Source organism: Maniola jurtina, chromosome 28, assembly GCF_905333055.1.
Source record: "Maniola jurtina chromosome 28, ilManJurt1.1, whole genome shotgun sequence".
Classification (NCBI taxonomy): domain Eukaryota; kingdom Metazoa; phylum Arthropoda; class Insecta; order Lepidoptera; family Nymphalidae; genus Maniola; species Maniola jurtina.
In genome coordinates this window covers 2,149,139-2,169,609 of record NC_060056.1, presented here as the reverse complement: position 1 = coordinate 2,169,609, position 20,471 = coordinate 2,149,139, and the positions used below count along the sequence as shown (strand labels likewise).

Below are 20,471 nucleotides of genomic sequence, written 5' to 3'. Positions count from 1 at the left end.
GCGACTGGCAGCTAAAGTCACGAGGTTTGACAACTCTAAATTAAATTAAAACTGTCAAACTATGTCTGTCCTTTTCATTTTACATTAGTAAGAAGAGGTAGCAGATACTCTAAAATTTAGTTGCCAAGAGAATCAGTACTGTGGCGGTTGCTCACACCGAGACCGCTGCCGCGCGTGAGGTGGGACCACACCTCGCGCCATCCCTTCTTGCCCCGCGCTCCGCACCGGACCGCGGCGCGGCGCGCGCGCATCGTGTCTCGACTCTCGAGTAGTAGTCTCTCGCCGCACCTACCTACCTACACGCGCTTGTTCCGCGTACCAATACCAATACCAATACACAGTACAATGGTAGTACAGTACCAATGGCTAATCTTTGTACAGCCAGACGAGAGAGAAAAACAAAAAGCTGACAGACTGATCTACCAGCGCACAGCTTAAACTACTGGGCAGATCGGGCTGAATTAATACATTACGCAACAATGTACATACTAATAGACGAAGAGACATAATATGATTAAAATACGCAATTAGCCACCACGTGTACCGCCACTCTCGTTTTCCCTACACGTGCCTAAAGGTTAAAGTAAAGATTTTCTGAAAATCGCTTGTCTCACCCGGGAATCGAACCAGCTAAAATTACAGAAAATAAACACTACTTTATTCCACTAGTCGGTTTTTTTTTTTAAATTATACAGTGTGCCTAGTGGGAGATTTTTAACCTATTCGATCGCGTAAAAGTTAACTGCGTTTTGTATGGAATTGAAACAGCGCCATCTAGTGACAAGAAGATGGCGCTGTTTCAATTCCATACAAAACGCAGTTAACTTTTACGCGATCGAATAGGTTAAAAATCTCCCACTAGGCACACAGACTAGCGCTTGGCTGCAATCAGACCTGCTAGCAAGTGATGATGCAGCCTAAGATGGAGCGCGCTTGCCTAGAAGTTGCCTATTCACTCTTGACTTGAAGGTACCCATATTATAGGTGGAAGGGAAACCTGATGCCGGAAGGGCGTTCCACATCCTGGCGGTTCGGATTAGAAAAGAGGAAGCAAATCGCTTCGTACGTGTTCGAGGAATTTCGACTACGTATGGATGCAGACCTTGACGATGATAATAAAATATGATACTCCAAGAAACATTAGGTCTTACGTCCGTCTGTCGTACAAGATAACCGTAAAATCCAATATTTAGCATTAATTCGCACAAGCGTTAAAAAAGCGTTCCGTTAAAACCCGGCGTTGCGCTGTCAATACAAAGTGCGCGTTAAAAAAGTGTTGACGTGTGAACAGATACTTGGAAAAGCATTTGTTCTATTTGAACGCTTTTTTAACGGACGTTGAAAAAGCTCTCGTGCGAATGAGGCCTTATAGTCAAGTACTAGTGATTAAAAAAAGTTGGGGTAAAATATTAGATAGGTATTGACATGTTATGAGTTATGACGAAGATAATATACATACATAAATATAGAAGTATGGAGCCAATATAAGTTGTACTCTACAAAATCAATAGATAACGCAACAATGTACCAAGAGAGGTAATGTGATTGGAATACGCATTTAGCTACCACGTGTACTGCCACTTTCGTTTTCCCTACACGTGCCTACCCTGTCAAATCTACTGGCTAGCGTGGCGGACACTGGCCTAAAGTCTAAACCCTTCTCATTCTGAAAGGGGTTTAGGCCATCAGTAATGGGCCGGTTGATTATGATGAACCATATTAAATGCATAAGTAATAGCGTTGACCGGTAATATTATTACAACACTAGTGCGATAATCCATCCATCCATATACTAATATTATAAATGCGAAAGTGTGTCTGTCTGTCTGTCTGCTACATTTTCACAGTTGAACCGCTGAACCGATTCTAATGAAATTTGGTACAGTTAGCTTACAGCCCGCGGACGGACATAGGCTGCTTTTTATCCCGGGAAACCAGAGTTCCCACGGGATTCTCGAAAACGCTTCCGATTTACTTATATGAAATTTGGTACAGAGGTAGCTTGCGTCCCGGAAATTGAAACAGGCAACTTGTTATCCCGGAAAAGCAGAGTTCCCACGGAATTTTAAAAAAAACCTCATCAAATCAGCTAGTAGGTATATGTATGATAATAATAACGCAAAAATAAGACGCACTATGATAGATTGTAAATTGTAATACGCATTATTTAGGCACCACGTGTGCCACTTTTGTTTTCTCCTAAGCGTGCCCTGTCGTAAACAAGGCAATTCAGATTTCAGACTGTGACAACTAGATACATAATATATTAGACTAGCTGATGCCCGCGACTTCGTTCGCGTGGATGTAGGTTTTCAAAATTCCCGTGGGAACTCTTTGATTTTCCGGGATAAAAAGTAGCCTATGTCCTTCCCCGGGATGTATCCCAAGTCTGTACCTTTCATTAAAATCGGTTCAGCGGTTGGGCCGTGAAAACGTAGCAGACAGACAGACACACACACTTTCGCATTTATAATATTAGTATGGATTAGATGCATAGATATACCATATGTTTGTTTTTAGGGTTCCATAACTCAAAAGGAAAAATGGAACTCTTATAGGATCACTTTGTTGTCTGTCTGTCCGTCCGTCCGTCCGTCTGTCTCCGATTCCGATTACCCGACTCGCACTTGGCCGGTTTTTCAACCTAACAACAAGCAGGAAACTCTAAAAACCTAGTAAACTACATACTACTACATAGGGCTAACGATAAGCAGGAAAAAAGAAACTGTGGTTATTGCTTTTTTTTTTCTCTCTCTCCTCTGGCTTTACAAAGATTAGCCAATGTCAAGTTTGTAGTTATTTGTAACAAGTTAGTTAAACTATACAAGTATGGACCCCGTCTGTGCCGGCGCTCGCCGACACAATCACGGCACCCCCTTAGAGCGCTTTCCAGTCAGTTTTGACAAAAAAAACACTCCAAAAAAGCAGAGCACGCCCGCCAGCGAACACCAACACAGACGAAGTCCTTTTATTTATTTACTGTCATTATTAATTTTAACCTAAATTACATTATTCTTGTATTTTTGTCATTGGAAAAAGAACAGAACCTTGCGCCATTTAATTCTCAACCGTATGTTAAGGTATTAGAGTCGTAAATAGCTTATATGAAGATGTTACATACATAATGATGTTTACAAGACTGATCTACAGGGGTGGAGTAACCACTATTTTAGTATTTTCTAGTTGAAACAATCACCTTGGAGCGCCTTGACCGAAGTTGACCTTGGTTGATCGGGTTTTCCTTGAAGATCATATGTTCTAGATTTCTAGGATAAGACGTTATTTTCGCCTTACAACGCCATCTATTGTTACAGTTTAGAAGGTTCTTGTCAAAAATATTTTTTAATTAAGCTTTTATTTGCTGGTTGAAAATGTTAAAAATGATAATAATATTACTTATTTACATTGAAAACAATAATCATTTGAACAAATAGATGTAAAATTAGAAATAAATTAACATACAGCGCCATCTATCGTCGGGTAGCGGACGAGAATTTGCTCTCATAGTAACGCAATAATTTTTCGTAAGATGGCGCTTAGCAAGCGCCATCTTACGAAAAGTTCTCTATGTTGATGATTCTGCAGTGTGAAAATGTATGGGTAGATGTCGCTACCAGTAATATTTGTACTTTGAATTTCAATAAAAAAAAACCGGTCAAGTGTGAGTTAGACTGGCCCATAAAGGGTTCCGTAGTCCGTACCTTTAAAAACTTTTTAATTTTCTTGTGATGTTTTCACAAATCCGTCTGCTAGCTTTTACGGCCCAACGATTTAAGCGATTTTGATGGGTGCAGAGTTAGCTTTTATCCCCGGGACGGACATAGGCTACTTTTTATCCTGAAAAATTAAGGAGTTCCAACGGGATTCTTAAAGGCCCATCCGTTTAACCGATTTATATGAAACTAGATGATGCTCCGCGACTTCGTCCGCGTAGATTAGGGTTTTTGAAAATCCCTTAGGAACTCTTTGATTTTCTGGGATAAAAAGTGGCCTGTGTCAATTTTCGGGATGCAAGCTACCATTTTATATAAATCGGTTCAGCGGATGGTTTTTTAAAAATCCCGTGGGAACTCTTTGATTTTCTGGGATAAAAAGTAGCCTATGCCCTTCCCCTTGGGTTTAAGCTTGGGTTTAATTATGTACCAAAGTTCATCAAAATCGGTTAAACAGTTGGGCCGTGAAGAGCTAGCAGACAGACAAACACATTTTAACATTTACTTATGGATATTAATATTCATTTAGATTGCATCCCGGAAAATGACAGTCAATTTTTTATCCCGGAAAATCAAAGTTCCTACGGGATTTAAAAAACCTAAATCCACGCGGACGAAGTCGCGGGCATCATCTAGTAAATAAATAAATAAATGGATAGGTACATTTTGAAAACTTGTATTGATCATTGAAAAATTAATAAAGAATCCCGCTGTGATACCAACTTGAGGAATATCCCCCTGTGATATCACAGAGACAAAATCACAATCGAAAATATACTTTAAATCTATTAGAATTAAATGTCAAATTCGTATGTTTTAAATTATGCATTTAGAATCTTTTATAGTTATGAATGTATATTACGTGTATTTTTGTATGAATTATTGCTTTATAGGATTTTAAGCTCTATTGTAGAAGTTTAGAATTTATAATCGTTTAAGTTAAGATAGTGATAGAGTGCAGCTCAACTTTTTATTTTTAGTTTTTTTTACATAGTAGGTAAGGTACCAAGTGAGCATAGAACTTTTAACTTTATCGTTTACGAAATATGATTGAAAATTGACTGTGTTAAGAAGATATATACTCGTACCTTCATAATAGCATGGGTTATTAATTTCATATTACCAATTAAAAATGGCTGCTTGTATCTTTTCTCTACTAAGGTAACTAAGGTATAATTTAAAACTGGTACTCATACAGAATACCAGAAGAGTACCAGTTTTCCTGCAGTTAACAGAACTGTACTGAAAATTCGGCCAAGTGCGAGTCGGACTCAATTACGAAGGGTTCAGTACTATCACACAAGGAATAACACTTTTTAATTTGTATGGCGGCCATTTTAAAATTTTTACGTAACATTTTGTTGTTATAGCGGTCTGGTAGAAGGCTTCGGCCGTGGCTAGTTACCTACCACCCTACCGGCAAAGCTGTGCCACCAAGCGATTAACCGTTCTGGTACGATGCCGTGTAGAAACCAATGGGGTATGGGTTTAATAAAAGTTGCCATGCCCCTTCCAGGTTAGCCCGCTTCCATCTTAGACTGCAACATCACTTACCACCCGGTGAGATTGCAGTCAAGGGCTAACTTTTATCTGAGTAAAAAAAATAGACTGGAAAATTTTTACTCTCTGGTCTCTATCTATTACTGTTCACCTGTATATTATCTGTAATTTTTTTTTTCTCCAGGATATGGACCTGATCGAGGTGCTATGGAAGCAGGATGTGGACATGGGCTTCTCCCTCGAGGACCCTGTGCAACTGGTGAGTCAATAAAAATAATTTCTATTCCTACTTTGATTCAGTTTTCTTTTCCACTATTAACTATCATCATCATCAATATCTTTCAAACGGCTGAACCGATTTTCTTGGATTATAGCTAAGAACATTCTCGATCAAGCCACCTTTCATACAAAAAAAACTAAATTAAAATCGGTTCATTCGTTTAGGCGCTACGATGCCACAGACAGATACACAGATACACAAGTCAAACTTATAACACCCCTCTTTTTGGGTCGGGGGTTAAAAATGTCCATTGATAAACATAAGTCTCTTGTAGGACGTGTCTCGGCGTGAAACAGATAGCATTTTCGAAAAATTTTAGGGTTCCGTACCCCAAAATAAAAACGGAACCCTTATAGGATCACTTTGTTGTCTGTCGTGTCTGTCAAGAAAATCTAAAGGGTACTTCCCGTTGACCTAAAATCAAGAATTTGTCAGCTAAGCACTAGGCATGTCTTATAGCACAAGCAGGTAAAGGAAAATATCCGAAAACCGTGAATTTGTGGTTACATAACAACAACAAAAAAAATGTGTTTATGAAACAAGTGTAAATTAAAAATTTATAACACCCCCGACAAGTGAAGGTTACAGTAACTAGAAAAGAGCTGATAACTTTCAAACGGCTGAACCGATTTTCTTGGATGATAGCTAAGAACACTCTCGATCAAGCCACTTTTCAAACAAAAAAAACTAAATTAAAATCGGTTCATTCGTTTAGGCGCTACGATGCCACAGACAGATACACAGATACACACGTCAAACTTATAACACCCCTCTTTTTGGGTCGGGGGTTAAAAATAATAATTAGTAGGTATTTTCAATTTTCAAAATAAGACAACTATACAGTACCAAAGGGGGGTATCATAATATTATGAAAGGGCTTTACCTGTACATTCTAAACCAGATTTTTATTTATTTTTATTGATAACAATTTTTGATTTATCCTGCAAAAGTCAGAAAAAATACCCCAGTACGGAGTATAGGCACCTTCAAGACAAATATATTGAACTAGAGATGCCTGCGACTTCATCCGCGTGGATTTAGGGTTTTAAAGATCCCGTGGGAAATGTTTGATTTTCCTGGGTAAAATGCCTATGTCAATTACAGGGATGCAAGCTACCTCGGTACCAAATTTCATACAAATTGCTTAAGCGAATGGGTTTTTAGAAATCCCGTGGGAACTCTTTGATTTTCCGGGATAAAAAGTAGCCTATGTCCGTCCCCGGGATATAAGCTAACTCTGTCTTTCGTCAGAATCGGTTAAACTCTTGGGGCGTGAAAAAGTAGCAGACGGACAGACACACTTCCGCATTTATAATATTAGTATGGATAGGCATGTTCAAGGCAACTGTGCTCCTAGACCTATTGGTTTTTACAGGGTACTATTGTCGTCAAGTGCATCTTGAATAAAGAGTATTGCTTTCTCAGGAGGGTCCTCAAGCAAAGAAGGTGGAGCTGGAAGGCCAGATCGACAAGGAGCTGAAGCTGGCAGAGGAGAAGTTACAGAAGAAGAAAGAAGAGACCCAGAACATAGAGAAGGTCAAGGCTTCCTTGCTGGAGACTGAGAAAGAGGTAGGATTTTTATTCTTTGTGTAATGTTACTTATGATGCCCACGATTTGGCCTCGTGCAGGGTTTTTTCAGATACAAGTTAGCCCTTGACTGCAGTCTCACCTGGTGGTAAGTGATGATGCAGTCTAAGATGGAAACTAACCTGGACTTTCTTTAAACCTATACTCCTTTGGTTTCTACACGGCATCGTACCTGAACGCTAAATCGATTGGCGGCACGGTTTTGCCGGCGGTTTTAAATACATGACGTGATTTCTAATAGGTACAATTCCGAAGAAAATATAAATAACTAGATAATGCTTAATTAATTTTTTTAATTTTGTAAATTGTTTTTATTTAATGTAAATTTATGTAATTTAATTTAATGTAACATATTGCATGCTTATAAGCAGAATTTGGCTGTACCTTTTTGTCTTTGTAACATCTCCACTGTTTACCTACCCAAATTCGCAATAAAGAAATTTGATTTGATTTGATTTGAATGCCCCCGTCTTCGTCCGCGTGGATTTAGGTTTTTTAAAATCCCGTAGAAACTCTTTGATTTTACGGGATAGAAAATTGTCTATGTTAGTTTCCGGGATGCAAGCAACCTCTGTACCCATATAAATCGATTAAACGTAACCCCTTGAGTATCCTGTGGGAACTCTGATTTTCCGGGATAAAATACTTTTTATCCAGGAATCGGTTAAACTGTTGGGCCGTGAAAAGATAGACAGACAGACAGACACACTTTCGCATTTATAATATTAGTATCTATTTAAGATGTTTAGATATGCTAAACTTATATTTGTTTGCCAGGATGATCCGTGGGCAGGCCTCTCCTACACCGTTGACACTGAGACCGGTAAGTGAACTATCTTCCCAATTTTTACAGTTTTTTTTTAATTTCTTTATTCATTACAGGCAAGCGCTTGACCACAATAACACCTGACGGAAAATGATGATACGGCCTAAGATGGGACGCGTTTGCCTAGACGATGCATATTCACTCTTGTTTCAAAGATACCCGGATTGTACCTAATTGGTAGGATACACAGATCGCGGAAGAGTATTCCAAACCTTAGCCATGCGTATGAGGAAAGATGACGCAAAACGTTTCGTGCGTGTAGATGGAATATCGACGATATAAGGATGGAAACTCGCCCGACGTGTTTTGTACTAGAAAAACCGGCCAAGTGCGAATCGGACTCCAGCCAGAAGCCGAAGCCAGCAAGAAACTCGGCAAAGTATAAACAAGCCAACTATAAGCCCCTTCCTGTATTATTCCGTATACAATATAGCAATTGCGTGTATCACTACCACCCTTACACCCTTATATTGTATAGGGTAGGGTTCGCACCCTTATGTACTGCACCCTCGCCATATACCTAGCTATTTATTCACCCCCTATAGTTCGTGACAGGTCGACATGGCAATCGGGGTGTAGACGACCCGGGATAGCGCGGGTGACGTGCGGGTGTGCGGTGCGTCATACCATACCCCGATAGCCATCTCGACATTTTTTTTTTCTTCGGGGGAGGAAAAAATCCCTACGGACTTCTGCTAGCCGGGCTGCTGGCAGGGTGTGTCCGACTTGCACGGACTAAAATAACCTCCCCATGTCTGCCAAGGTGAGCACGGAACTGCGTGGCATTACATCATGCTGAGCTCCTAAATCTCTATCTTCTTCTTTTCTTCTTTTTCTTTCTCTCCCCTTCGCATCATGGTAGCCCTCAGCATTTGGCTATATCTTAGCCAGGCGTCTTCGCTCGACAGCATGTGCGCCATTTCGACCCCTCCCGTACTATAAAGTAAAAGTAAAGTAAAATATTCTTTATTGTACACCAACAAGACATAGTAATATATAAATAACATTATAGATTTATGTACAAAAGGCGGCCTTATCGCTAAAATAGCGATCTCTTCCAGGCAACCTTAGGGTGAGGAGATAATAAAAATATACTACCTATATGTACTTTAGTTTTCCTTAGTTTAAGATAGGACAAGAAGTTTTCGCTGAAATACGTTTTTACGTTTTTGACAATCTTCCTGATGTACCGGGTTCGATTCCCGACAATGACAATTTTATAATTGTTGTATAGAAGCAGGAATATTTTACATACAAGGAACCAAAACCTTATTTGCTATAATCCGCTACATTAACAAATCTGTATGGTTGCAACATGCAGCATGCGATATGCACCGCCCGCCCTCCCACTGATGAACATGCAGGAAAAGCCAGCCACCAAGCAAGCCACACGCACCACCACCACGCAGCACCACACAAATCCTAACACTCGACGAGGATTTTATAATTTCTCAAATGGTATGGGCGTAATGACAGTTTTTTAACCGACTTCCAAAAAAGGAGGAGGTTCTCAATTCGTCGGTATCTTTTTGTACTGAAAACCTGTAAAAATATCAAATTTACTCTCGGACCTATTTTACGTTGGTGAAATCGGTCGAAGATTAGCTACCGAAAGAAAGGAAAAAATGTAATTATTTTTTATGCGCAGTTAGTGATCTAAGGGCGAGCGCACACCCCCCGCGCGGCTTCGGGGCGCACCATTAGTCTTATGAGTCAGCAATACGCCAACTGTTGTTTCGGAGTTATTGTATCCCTATTCAACACACATACGCACTTTATATTGAAATTAGCTAGGTATATCTATTCCTTAATTATAAACAACTAGAAGATGCCCGTGACTTCGTCCGCGTGGATGTAGGTTTTTGAAGATCCCGTGGGAACTGTTTGGTTTTCCGGGATAAAAAGTTGTCTATGTCAATAACATCGACGCAAGCTACCTCGGTACCAAACATACAAATCGGCTGAGCGGATGGGTCTTTAGGAATCCCGTGGGAACTCTTTGATTTTCCGGGATAAAAAGTAGCCTATATCCGTCCCCGGAAAATTGTGCTCAGTAGTGAGCCGGCAATGGGTTGTTATGATGAATAACTTTCATTCAATGCCCAACTGATATCTTAATCAAAGTACTACCTACCAAACAAAGCCTTTTCAAGTACCAGGTGATACTAATACCATAAAACCATTAAAGGACAAAAGGTTATTTTACATAGAACCGATGCATTCGATATTTAATTCATACATAATAATCTGCCGATATAATTTTAAAATTCACCGAGATCTTCACATAAAAAAGAACCCAAAGTATTAATCACAAGCGAAACGATGACTTGTGGAAAAGATGAATACTTTTTGAAATTCGAATTTCAAATTCGGCTGTCACTCTTTGACACCGCCCATTTTGTATTGAGCCGCCATATCGGGAAGACGTCCCGATGTGTCTTCCTGGTTTTTATATGATTTAAAATCCCGCGGGGGATGCGGGAGGTCATTTTATGGTGGAATTTCTCAAGCTCATTATGTCTGACGCCGCCGAAACGTGTCCTTCTCAAAATTTCGAAGATAATCGACTTTTATTATTGGTTTTTTCCCGCTCTTTTGTTATAAGGCCACTTCGGACCATAATTCCAATTTTGTTTTAATATTTTATTCTAATGTAATGAATAAATTAAAAGTTATACAGACTTATTCAAGAACTGAAATTGAGACTAAAAGCTTGAAAATGATATGAAATCTATGAAATAGCACTAAATGTTAAAATTCGATTTGCAACTGAAAAGGTCTACGTTTGAAAAATTGACCTTTTGATATGCCTCTTATAATTATTTTACTAGACAAGTGAAAATAAAAATTTATAACACCCCCGACAAGTGAAGGTTACAGTAACTAGAAGAGAGCTGATAACTTTCAAACGGCTGAACCGATTTTCTTGGATTATAGCTAAGAACACTCTCGATCAAGCCACCTTTCGAACGAAAAAACTAAATTAAAATCGGTTCATTAGTTTAGGAGCTACGATGCCACAGACAGATACACAGATACACATGTCAAACTTATAACAGCCCTCTTTTTGGGTGACATAGGCTACTTTTTATCCCGGAGAAACAAGTGGTTTCTTCGGGATGCGTTTCATGCACGAGTACTTCTTGTCCTTCGTTCACGTCGCAACAGAGCAACGGATCGACGTGATTTTTCGCATGGATACCTATATAGTAAAGATCTAAAGAGTGACATAGGCTACTTTTATCCCGGAAAAACAACGAGTTCCCACAAAGCCTAAATAGATTTAAAAACATCGACTACTTTTTATCCCGGAAAAACCAACGCTTCGAGCGGGATGGCATGCCATTTCCACGTCTTTGTCTTTCAATCTATACAAGGTATAATCTTTTATAACAAAATTCCTCAGCCAATTTTGGACTTGCCTTTACACAGGTTCAAAAAATCTATTAAAAATATGCTCCTGAGAAAAGCATATTATACTATCGAAGATTATGTAAATGGTAAAAAAGCGTGGATTTGACCTGCAATTCGCTCCAGCAATGCGCAGGACTTCAATTGCTTTTATACATGGCATATATATCAAATCTTTGAAAAGAGCAACCGCCGAGTTTCTTGCTGGTTCTTCTCGGTAGGAAAGGCATTCCGAAAGGCAGTGGTAGATGCTTTTGTCGATTCAAAAGAACTTGTAAAAGTCTAATTGAATAAAAATAATTTGAATTTGAATCCTAGAGCAATGTGTGTATAAAACCTTTCAATCCAAGTTATTTTCGCATGGATACCTATAGGGAGTTAAAGACCTGAATAGTGACGAAGACTACTTTTATCCCAGCGCAGCCATATAAAGAGTTTCCACGGGATTTTAATCAGGTGAACAATGTCGCGAGCATCGTCTAGTTCATCTATATCTATACATATAATAAAATTGTAGAAAAGTGGTGTCTGTACAATGGAAGTATATAAAAAAAAAGTAGCAGGGGTTGTTATTATATCGATGCCGAACCCGAAATTGTAATTAATTTTTTTTTTGTCTGTTTGTCTGTTTGTCTGTGTGTTTGTGCACGCTAATCTCAGAAACGGCTTACTCGATTTAGATACGGTTTTCACTAATATATTGTAGTAAGCTTCACTTAGGATTTAGTGTTTATTTCATGTCAATCGGTTCATAAATAAAAAAGTTATGTCAATTTAAAGAATCACGGCGAACATTTTTAACGTACAGAGTACGTACTACACGCCTCGCGCCTGAGCGTCCGTGGCTATAATATAAAGCGCGGTCACTATTCCACGCGAACGAAGTCGCGGGCACAGCTAGTATATAATAAAATTGTAGAAAAGTGGTGTCTGTACAATGGAAATATATAAAAAAAAGTAGCAGGGGTTGTTATTATATCGATGCCGAACCCGAAATTGTAATTAATTTTTTTTTGTCTGTTTGTCTGTGTGTTTGTGCACGCTAATATCAGAAACGGCTTATTCGATTTAGATACGGTTTTCACTAATATATTTTAGTAAGCTTCACTTAACATTTAGTGTTTATTTCATGTCAATCGGTTCATAAATAAAAAAGTGATGTCAATTTAAAGAATCACGGCGAACATTTTTAACGTACAGAGTACGTACTACACGCCTCGCGCCTGAGCGTCCGTGGCTATATAAAGCGCGCTGAGAGCTATTCCACGCGAACGAAGTCGCGGGCACAGCTAGTCTATAATATGCTTGGATGTAGACACTTCCGTCTATTCAAAAATTTTTGAAAAATGCTTTCAATGAACCAACATTGTCATAAACTCTAAAGGTACGTATGCATGGCACAAAACGCCATGATTAATGGTACCTACAGCCAGACGACTCAATCCCATGAGATTGCAGGGGAACCATTAATATTGTATTGTATTTATTTCAATTGAACTTATCCCTACGGCTTGGGTCCTGCTTATGTATGTATAAGAGAGACTAGATATGTATCGCGACTTCACCTGTATATATAGCTTATATGTAGCTTATAGGTATATGTCCGCGACTTCGTCCGGTCCGTCGTCGTGATTTAGGTTTTTTAAAAATCCCGTGGGAACTTTGCTTTTTCGGGATAAAGTTATGCCAATTTCCAGGAAGCAACTTACCTTAATACTTACATTGAATCGGTTAAACGGATTGACCTTAAAGAATCCCGTGGGAGAGGTCTTTGATTAAATCTTAGATCAGGGATAAAAATAGCCTATGTCCATCCCCGGGATGTACCTAAGTTTAGGTACTCGGTACCTTTCATCAAAATCGGTTAAACTGTTGGGCCGTGAAAAGCTATCAGACAGACAGACAGACATTTCGCATTTACCTATGGCAAGTATTTACCTACTTTAGGTAGGTAATAGGTATGGATTGAAGAACTAGATAATCCCGCGACTTCGTCCGCGTGAATTTAGGTTTTAAAATTCCGCGAGAACTGTGATTTTACGGTATAAAAAAAAATTCACGGTTTTCGGATTTTTTCCTTTACTTGTGCTATAAGACCTACTTACCTGTCTTTAATGATTCTTGGTCAACGGGAAGTACCCTATAGGTTTTCTTGAAAGACACGACAGATAGACAACAAATTGATCCTATAAGGGTTCCTATTTTCCTTTTGTGGTACGTAACCCTATAAACAGCCAAAGCAAAGAGTAAGTTCACAGTACAAAGTTAAGTTTTCTCAGCGGTTCAACGACCTCGCCAGTACAATGTACATGGAACCACTATTGTTTTGATGATCTATCAATTTTGGAGTCACGCCACTCCGAAATGTTAGATCATCATGAGTTTTGTATCCAACGTGTTGACGTGGCGTTTCTGCCCCAAAGCTAAGCGCCGAACTTAGAAGGTACTTAGTAAGTCTAATAGTTCCTAATAAAACCTAAGTAGAGTCTAATTGCCCATACCTACCATTATTATTATGAATGAATGAATGAAAATACTTTAGTTGTTGTAATAGGTTATGTTACGCTCAAAGACCGAAAACACTCATTGAACATAAATACCGGCCAAGAGCGAATCAGACTCGCGCACCGAGGGTTCCATACTCGGGTATTTTTTCCGATATTTTCCACGTTAAATCATAAACTATTAGGTATGCATAAAAATAAATAAAAATCTGTTTTAGAATGTATAAAAATCTGTTTTAGAATGTACAGGACCACCGAAAGGTGTGCAGACCTTGCATTTGATTTGTAGCACCAGACGCCTCTGCGATGCTTCTGGTGCTGCAAATGTTCATGGGCGGCGTAATCACATAACATCAGGTGACCCTACTGCTCGTTTGCTCGCTATTTTTATTAAAAACTAGGTAGGTACAAGTTACAACGAGTCTGAAATTCCGCCCCTAAGTGAAATGGGTGTTTTTCAGGCTGGTGGAGGACTAAGACTATGTATTTTTATCGCTATAAGACGATGCGATACTGTGGATTTTTAGTCCCCGACCCAAAAAGAGGGGTATTATAAGCTTGACGTGTGTATCTGTGTATCTGTCTGTGGCATCGTAGTTCCTAAACTAATAAACCTGATTTCAATTTAGTTTTTTTTTTGTTTCAAAGGTGGCTTGATCGAGAGTGTTCTTATCTATAATCCAAGAAAATCGGTTCAGCCGTTTGAAAGTTATCAGCTCTTTTCTAGTTACTGTAACCTTGACTTTTCAGGGGTGTTATAAATTTTTAATTTACACTTGTTGAAAAACTTAAATTACTTATCCCGGACGTAGTCGCGGAATGAGCTAGTTTTTAATAATTTTCTATTCAATTCAAAGATGGGTAGGTAGATTTATATAATAGAAGATACCTACCCTACCTACCTAAATACTCCGCTCAAAATGGAAGTTCCCGCCATTTCATTAAAATAAAACATCGGACCATTAATAAAAGGAAAAAGATTAATGTCGGCCGAGTACAATACGTAATAAATTAGAGCTTCGGATATAAATTTCCAAAAGGGAGAACAGCCCTGGCGGCCATCTTGCTTCCTGCATGCCCGTGATTGGCTGGCGAGCTTACTAATCAATAATTCCCCCATGACATTATAAAGGACCCAACTTTTATTACAATCTCCATGCAAAACTCAACCCTATTTAACGTACACTACGGTACAAAATCTCTTGCACTTATCATAAGTGTATTCCAAAACTACGTTTTTCCTTAACATTGTAAAAGACCCAACCAATTTCTGGTATTTCATACGAAATTGAACCTTTTGACATTGGATTTAGATTTCGATTTTTTTTTGTTTTAATTTCAAATACTAAAAAGTTTTTTTTTTTTTTTTTTATTGAAAATATTACAATAAAACTTAAAGCTAGCCTTATCTAATTACTATACAAATCATGCCCGCGTGGAATGGTGCCAAGAATACTGGCTGCATTTCCGCGTTGGACAGCCAGGCTGATCCGTTGCGCAAAAAATGAGCCAGCCCTTCTGTCACCCGATGAGGCTATTAAACGCGGTGAAATGTCTCGTAAAAATTTCTTTGCACTAAGACTCCATGGCCCCAGGGTCTCCACGGCAAACGGAACAAAAATGTAACTCTCAATAAGAGAGTAGATAACTAAAAAGTCTAGATAGAGTTCCAAATTTAAATATGTACTACGCAATGGAAAAACAACTTTATTACTTTGGCAGACGTTTGGTTTTGCAGTGTGATACCTTAGGAAATATTACCTAAATAGTGTTCGAAATGGAATTGTTTTACCTAAGAATATTTTGCTAGTTGAAAATAAACCTTAATCTTTAATAGATTAAAGTCGATTTTTGTAACCGTGAACTTTTTAATTCGCACATTATTATGTAGATTAGGTGTATTCAATAGTTCTTTGTATTAGAATTTGATCTGTATTTTTCAAGAAATAAGATATAATTCACCTTGTCTTCAGCTAATAGCATTTTTACAAAGGAGCGATCATATTATAATGAAAATATAATAAAAGCACTTAATAAAAGATTAAAAAAAATATTAATAAACACTATAAAGATCAAAACTCAATCCGAACTACTCGTCTTAAAAAACGCTGAAATAATCTACCTATCAATTTTGACTTGATTTTCTGTCCCTTGGTATATTTATTTTAATTTCAGCCAAATCCGTCCAGTAGATTTTGCGTGAAAGAGTAACAAACATACACACATACACATAAACTTTCGCCTTTATAATATTAGTGTGAAGTGTGTGATTTACCTATACTTACAAAATGGTTAAATTGACCGTCAATGTGTGTGCGCCTTAACGATCTGCAGGATATCGAGAGAAAAAAGGCAGTTTCGATTAATCTTTCAGTCCTTGTTCTGAATCTAATTACTTTTTGATCTTGACTAGCACACGCGCTTGGCTTCGTTTGAAAATACAAGTGTAAATTAAAAATTTATAACACCTCCAACAAGTGAAGATTACACCCCTGGCAAGTGAAGGTTATAGTAACTAGAAAAGAGCGTATAACTTTCAAACGGCAGAACCGATTTTCTTGGATTATAGCTAAGAGCACTCTCGATCAAGCCACCTTTGAAACAAAAAAAACTAAATTAAAATCGGTTCATTAGTTTAGGAGCTACGATGCCACAGACAGATACACAGATACACACGTCAAACTTATAACACCCCTCTTTTTGGGTCGAGGGTTAAAAATTGAAACGCAACGTGGCTTCCACGCAACTTTGTATAAAGAAAACATGTACAATATCAGTCAGTCAGTTTCTACTTTACCGGGTATGTAAATAAAAGTAGAACACTTAACTAACTACACAGAGCACTTAACAGGGCTCTCTCCGTCACTTACTCCATACAATCGTAGTTCCAATTTCATTTGAATATTAAGCAACCAAAGTCCATGAAATTTTGCAGACATATTCTAGAAACTAATATCTGTGCCTGTGGTGTTATAGATTTTTCTAAAAATATGTAGTTTCAAAATTACAGGGGATCAAAGATTTGTATGTGAATTTTTAAGACCGCGTAACTTTGAAACCGAATATTTTAACGGAAATCTGGAACACCACAGGCATAGACATTAGTTCCCGAAACGTTTCTACAAAATTCCATTGAGTATGATTGGTTAGTATTCCAATGAGCGACGAACTAGGTTTGTATGGAGCGAGTGACGGAGAGACCCCTCTTAAAATCAATTTATGCGAATTCTCAACCAAAAATCTTTTTTTGTTCACCAATCGACTAAAATCCCATTATCTTAAAAGCTACCATTTTTTTGTCAAAACCTCAGGCAGGTACTAACCCTTGTTTGTCGTAAAAGGGTGTTAATGACCGTTGATTGTGCGGTTTTGGATTTTTTTCGAAATTGTATAGATTTAAAAGATATGAATTCAGACCGCAAGCAGTCACTGGACACAAGGGACTCAAAAATGTAGAGTCTGGAAACCCCTACAAGAGGTCTATGTCCAATCCGACCCATCAGTCTGTATGTCCACTGATGGGCAAGGCCTTTTTAGGGCTTCATATCCAAAGGTCAAAAAGTGGAAGTCTCCAAAATTTTTTTTTGCTATTGTATCGAGTGGGATGTCAAATGAAAGAAGAGAATATTCTGAGTTCATGAATATAAATGTACCTACTACAACTTTAAAATATACCAAGGGACAGAAAAACAATTTTACTATAGGTAATATTTAACATAATAATACCTAAGTACCTAATAATAGGTATCATTAATGAGGACCATATTAGAACTACCTTCAATTGCAAGGAACCAAAAGCTTAATCTATACTAATATTATAAAGAGGAAACCTTTGTATTTTTGTATGTTTGTATTGAATAGGCTCAAAAACTACTGGACCGATTTCAAAATTTCTTTTACCATTACTTAGAGGGATTCTTCCGAATCCGTTTAGGCTATATTTTATCCCGGAAAATAGAAAAAATAAATGTCCACCCGTGCCAAGCCGGGGCGGGTCGCTAGTTTGCTATAATCTGCCAAGCCAAAGAAATCTGTATGGTGTACCTACCTAACAAGCAGCATGCGACATGCACTGCCCGCCCTCCCACTGATTAACATGCAGGAAAAGCCAGCCACCAAGCAAGCCACACGCACCACCACCACGCAGCTCCACACAAATCCCAACACCACTCGACGCACGTTTCGCCCCGACAACGGAGCATCCTCAGGAGATGTAGACCTTACAATGCTATTTCTTCAAAATACAAATTTCTTTGGTTTGGCGGATTATAGCAAATTAAGCTTTTGGTTCCTTGTATACATAAGTAGCTTGTATATCATAGACTTCCGCAAAATAACGCCTGCTTCAATACTACCTTCAATTGCTATCAATAAAGACTTGTAAACCTCACAATCGGGTTGAAAGTCGAATCCTAAAGCGCTGATCGGCGATGACGCGGCGGCCATCTTGTGACGTCATCGTGACCAGTCTTTATACGGAATCCTTTTTTTTTGGACTTTGTATTTTGTATTAGCTGATACCCTCAAGATCGTCCACGTGGAGTTGAGATTTTAAAAATCGCGTGGGAAATCTGATTTTCCGGGATGTGGGTGCTCAGATTTCGTTCTGGACCACATTATTTTTAATAAGAATACTAGCCATGCTAATCATGACTACTACTCCCCTTTCCCCTCCAATTAAGCGTAAAGTTTGCGCCAGGAGTGGGCACGACAATAGTGCAACGGGTGGGGTTTAAACCGCCAACCTTTCGGAATTCAGTCCGCTCCTCAACCGTTGAGCTATCGAGGCTCTAATACATAATTTGACCCTTATGCATGACATGCATGACATACAGCCACAGGCAAACATAATCGCACGAATATTGGAGACATTTCATCCCGAATTTCATACATTTCCTATTGCTTGCTGTTTGGGAAATTGTGTAGAACGCCTAGGTAGGTAAAGGATGAAATAAATAATATTTTCTTCAATGCCTGAATGTTTTAGGTATGCTATGGAATTCTTAGGTATTCTATACAATACCAGATTATACAGATTACCGGTAACATACTTAACCTACGTCTCGATTGCCTCAAGCCGGCTTTTATTTTAGAAAATCTCTTTTGTAATTGGTACTTAAGTACCTATTAGTATTCTTATAAAAATCTTATTAATATGAAAGTTAAGAAAAAATGAAATTTTCAGAAATCATTTTAATTTGCTCACTTACGTTCAAGATTTTGTCTAGATGGCTAGATTAGACTTTCTCGTAAAAAAGAACTCTTCATAAAGCTTATATTTAACTTTCACTGTCCAATCGTCCAAGCAGACGTTCAAGTCACCATGACGACACAATAATATGCTTGTTACTTGTTACCATCAGCTCTTTTTACACAAAAACGATGGCTAAGTATGTGTATTCCAGTAGCGTCTTCATAGACGCAATATGGCGTTGCCTATTACGACAGAATCTTTCCCATTCTTTCAAAATTATTACCTATCGTACCTAATCCTAGTTTTAGTGGGGAAAAAGATGCGAGTCGGACTCGCACACGAAGAGTTCCGTACCATCTATACCTACCATTGTAAAAGAAAAACTTTTTTTTTAAATTTTCATGGGTATTTTGAATTTTTTATTAGATAGGTAAGTATTTACCTAGGTAGGTACCTACCTACATAAGGCAATAGAAATACTTTACGCTTAGTTGCAGGGGAAAATGGAATAGGTAATAGGTATTAATCATGATTAACGTGGCTAATATTATTTTTGACAGCAAGTGTAAATTAAAAATTTATAACACCCCCGACAAGTGAAGGTTTCAGTAACTAAAAAAGAGCTGGTAACTTTCAAACGGCTGAACCGATTTTGTTGGATTATAGCTAAGAACACTCTCGATCAAGACACCTTTCAAACAAAAAAAACTAAATTAATTAGTTTAGGAGCTATGATACCACAGACAGATACACAGATACACACGTCAAACATATACCTAACACCCCTCTTTTTGGGTCAGGGGTTAAAACAGGACTTTTTCTTACGAGTCCCGATGGTACCCGACTAATCTTGGGACCATGATGTCTTTACTGGCAACACCCATTGCTCAAAGACTTTGTTCTTCAGGATTTGAGGAGTTTTGGCTCGTAGGATATAGCATACCTACATGACAGACGTCCACAAAAGTGTAATGTACCTACTGTGGAGTTTAGTTTTTTTTTTTAATTTATAGCCTAGCGCTTGGCTGCATTCAGTCCTGGTGGCAAGTGTGATGCAGCCTAAGATAGAAGCGGGCTAACCCGGAAGGAGTATGGCAGTTTTCATTAAACCCATACTCCTTTGGTTTCTACACGGCATCGTACCGGAACGCTAAACCGCTTGGCGGTACGGCTTTGCCGGTAGGGTGGTAACTAGCCACGGCCGAAGCCTCTCACTAGACCATAAGGCTGATTTTAGTCTCACGCCGACAGCACGCGCACCGTCGGCGCTGATGGCTGAGATGTATAAACTTATAGGAAGCGTTTTTGAAAGACGCGTAGCTATCAGCGCGCACGGTGGTCAGCACTGATAGCTACGCGGCCGCACGCGTCGCGCGTCTGCGCCGCGTAGCTGTCGGCGCTGACCATTGCACGAGCGCCTCTGCCTTCTATGAGCGTTCGAGTGTCGAGCGGAGC

The 20,471-nt window shown here is 38.7% G+C and overlaps 1 protein-coding gene across 9 annotated transcripts in view; it reads left to right on the top strand.

The window, feature by feature from the left end:
* Nucleotides 1-20,471, top strand: part of LOC123879660 (segmentation protein cap'n'collar-like) — a 133,034-nt gene that overhangs the window by 39,032 nt on the left and 73,531 nt on the right. For all 9 annotated transcript variants that reach the window (XM_045927494.1, XM_045927499.1, XM_045927497.1 and 6 more), the window contains exons 3-5: nt 5,398-5,472; nt 6,919-7,062; nt 7,859-7,904. In XM_045927494.1, the coding sequence (XP_045783450.1) occupies nt 5,398-5,472; nt 6,919-7,062; nt 7,859-7,904 (265 nt within the window). The remainder of the gene's footprint in view (nt 1-5,397; nt 5,473-6,918; nt 7,063-7,858; nt 7,905-20,471) is intronic.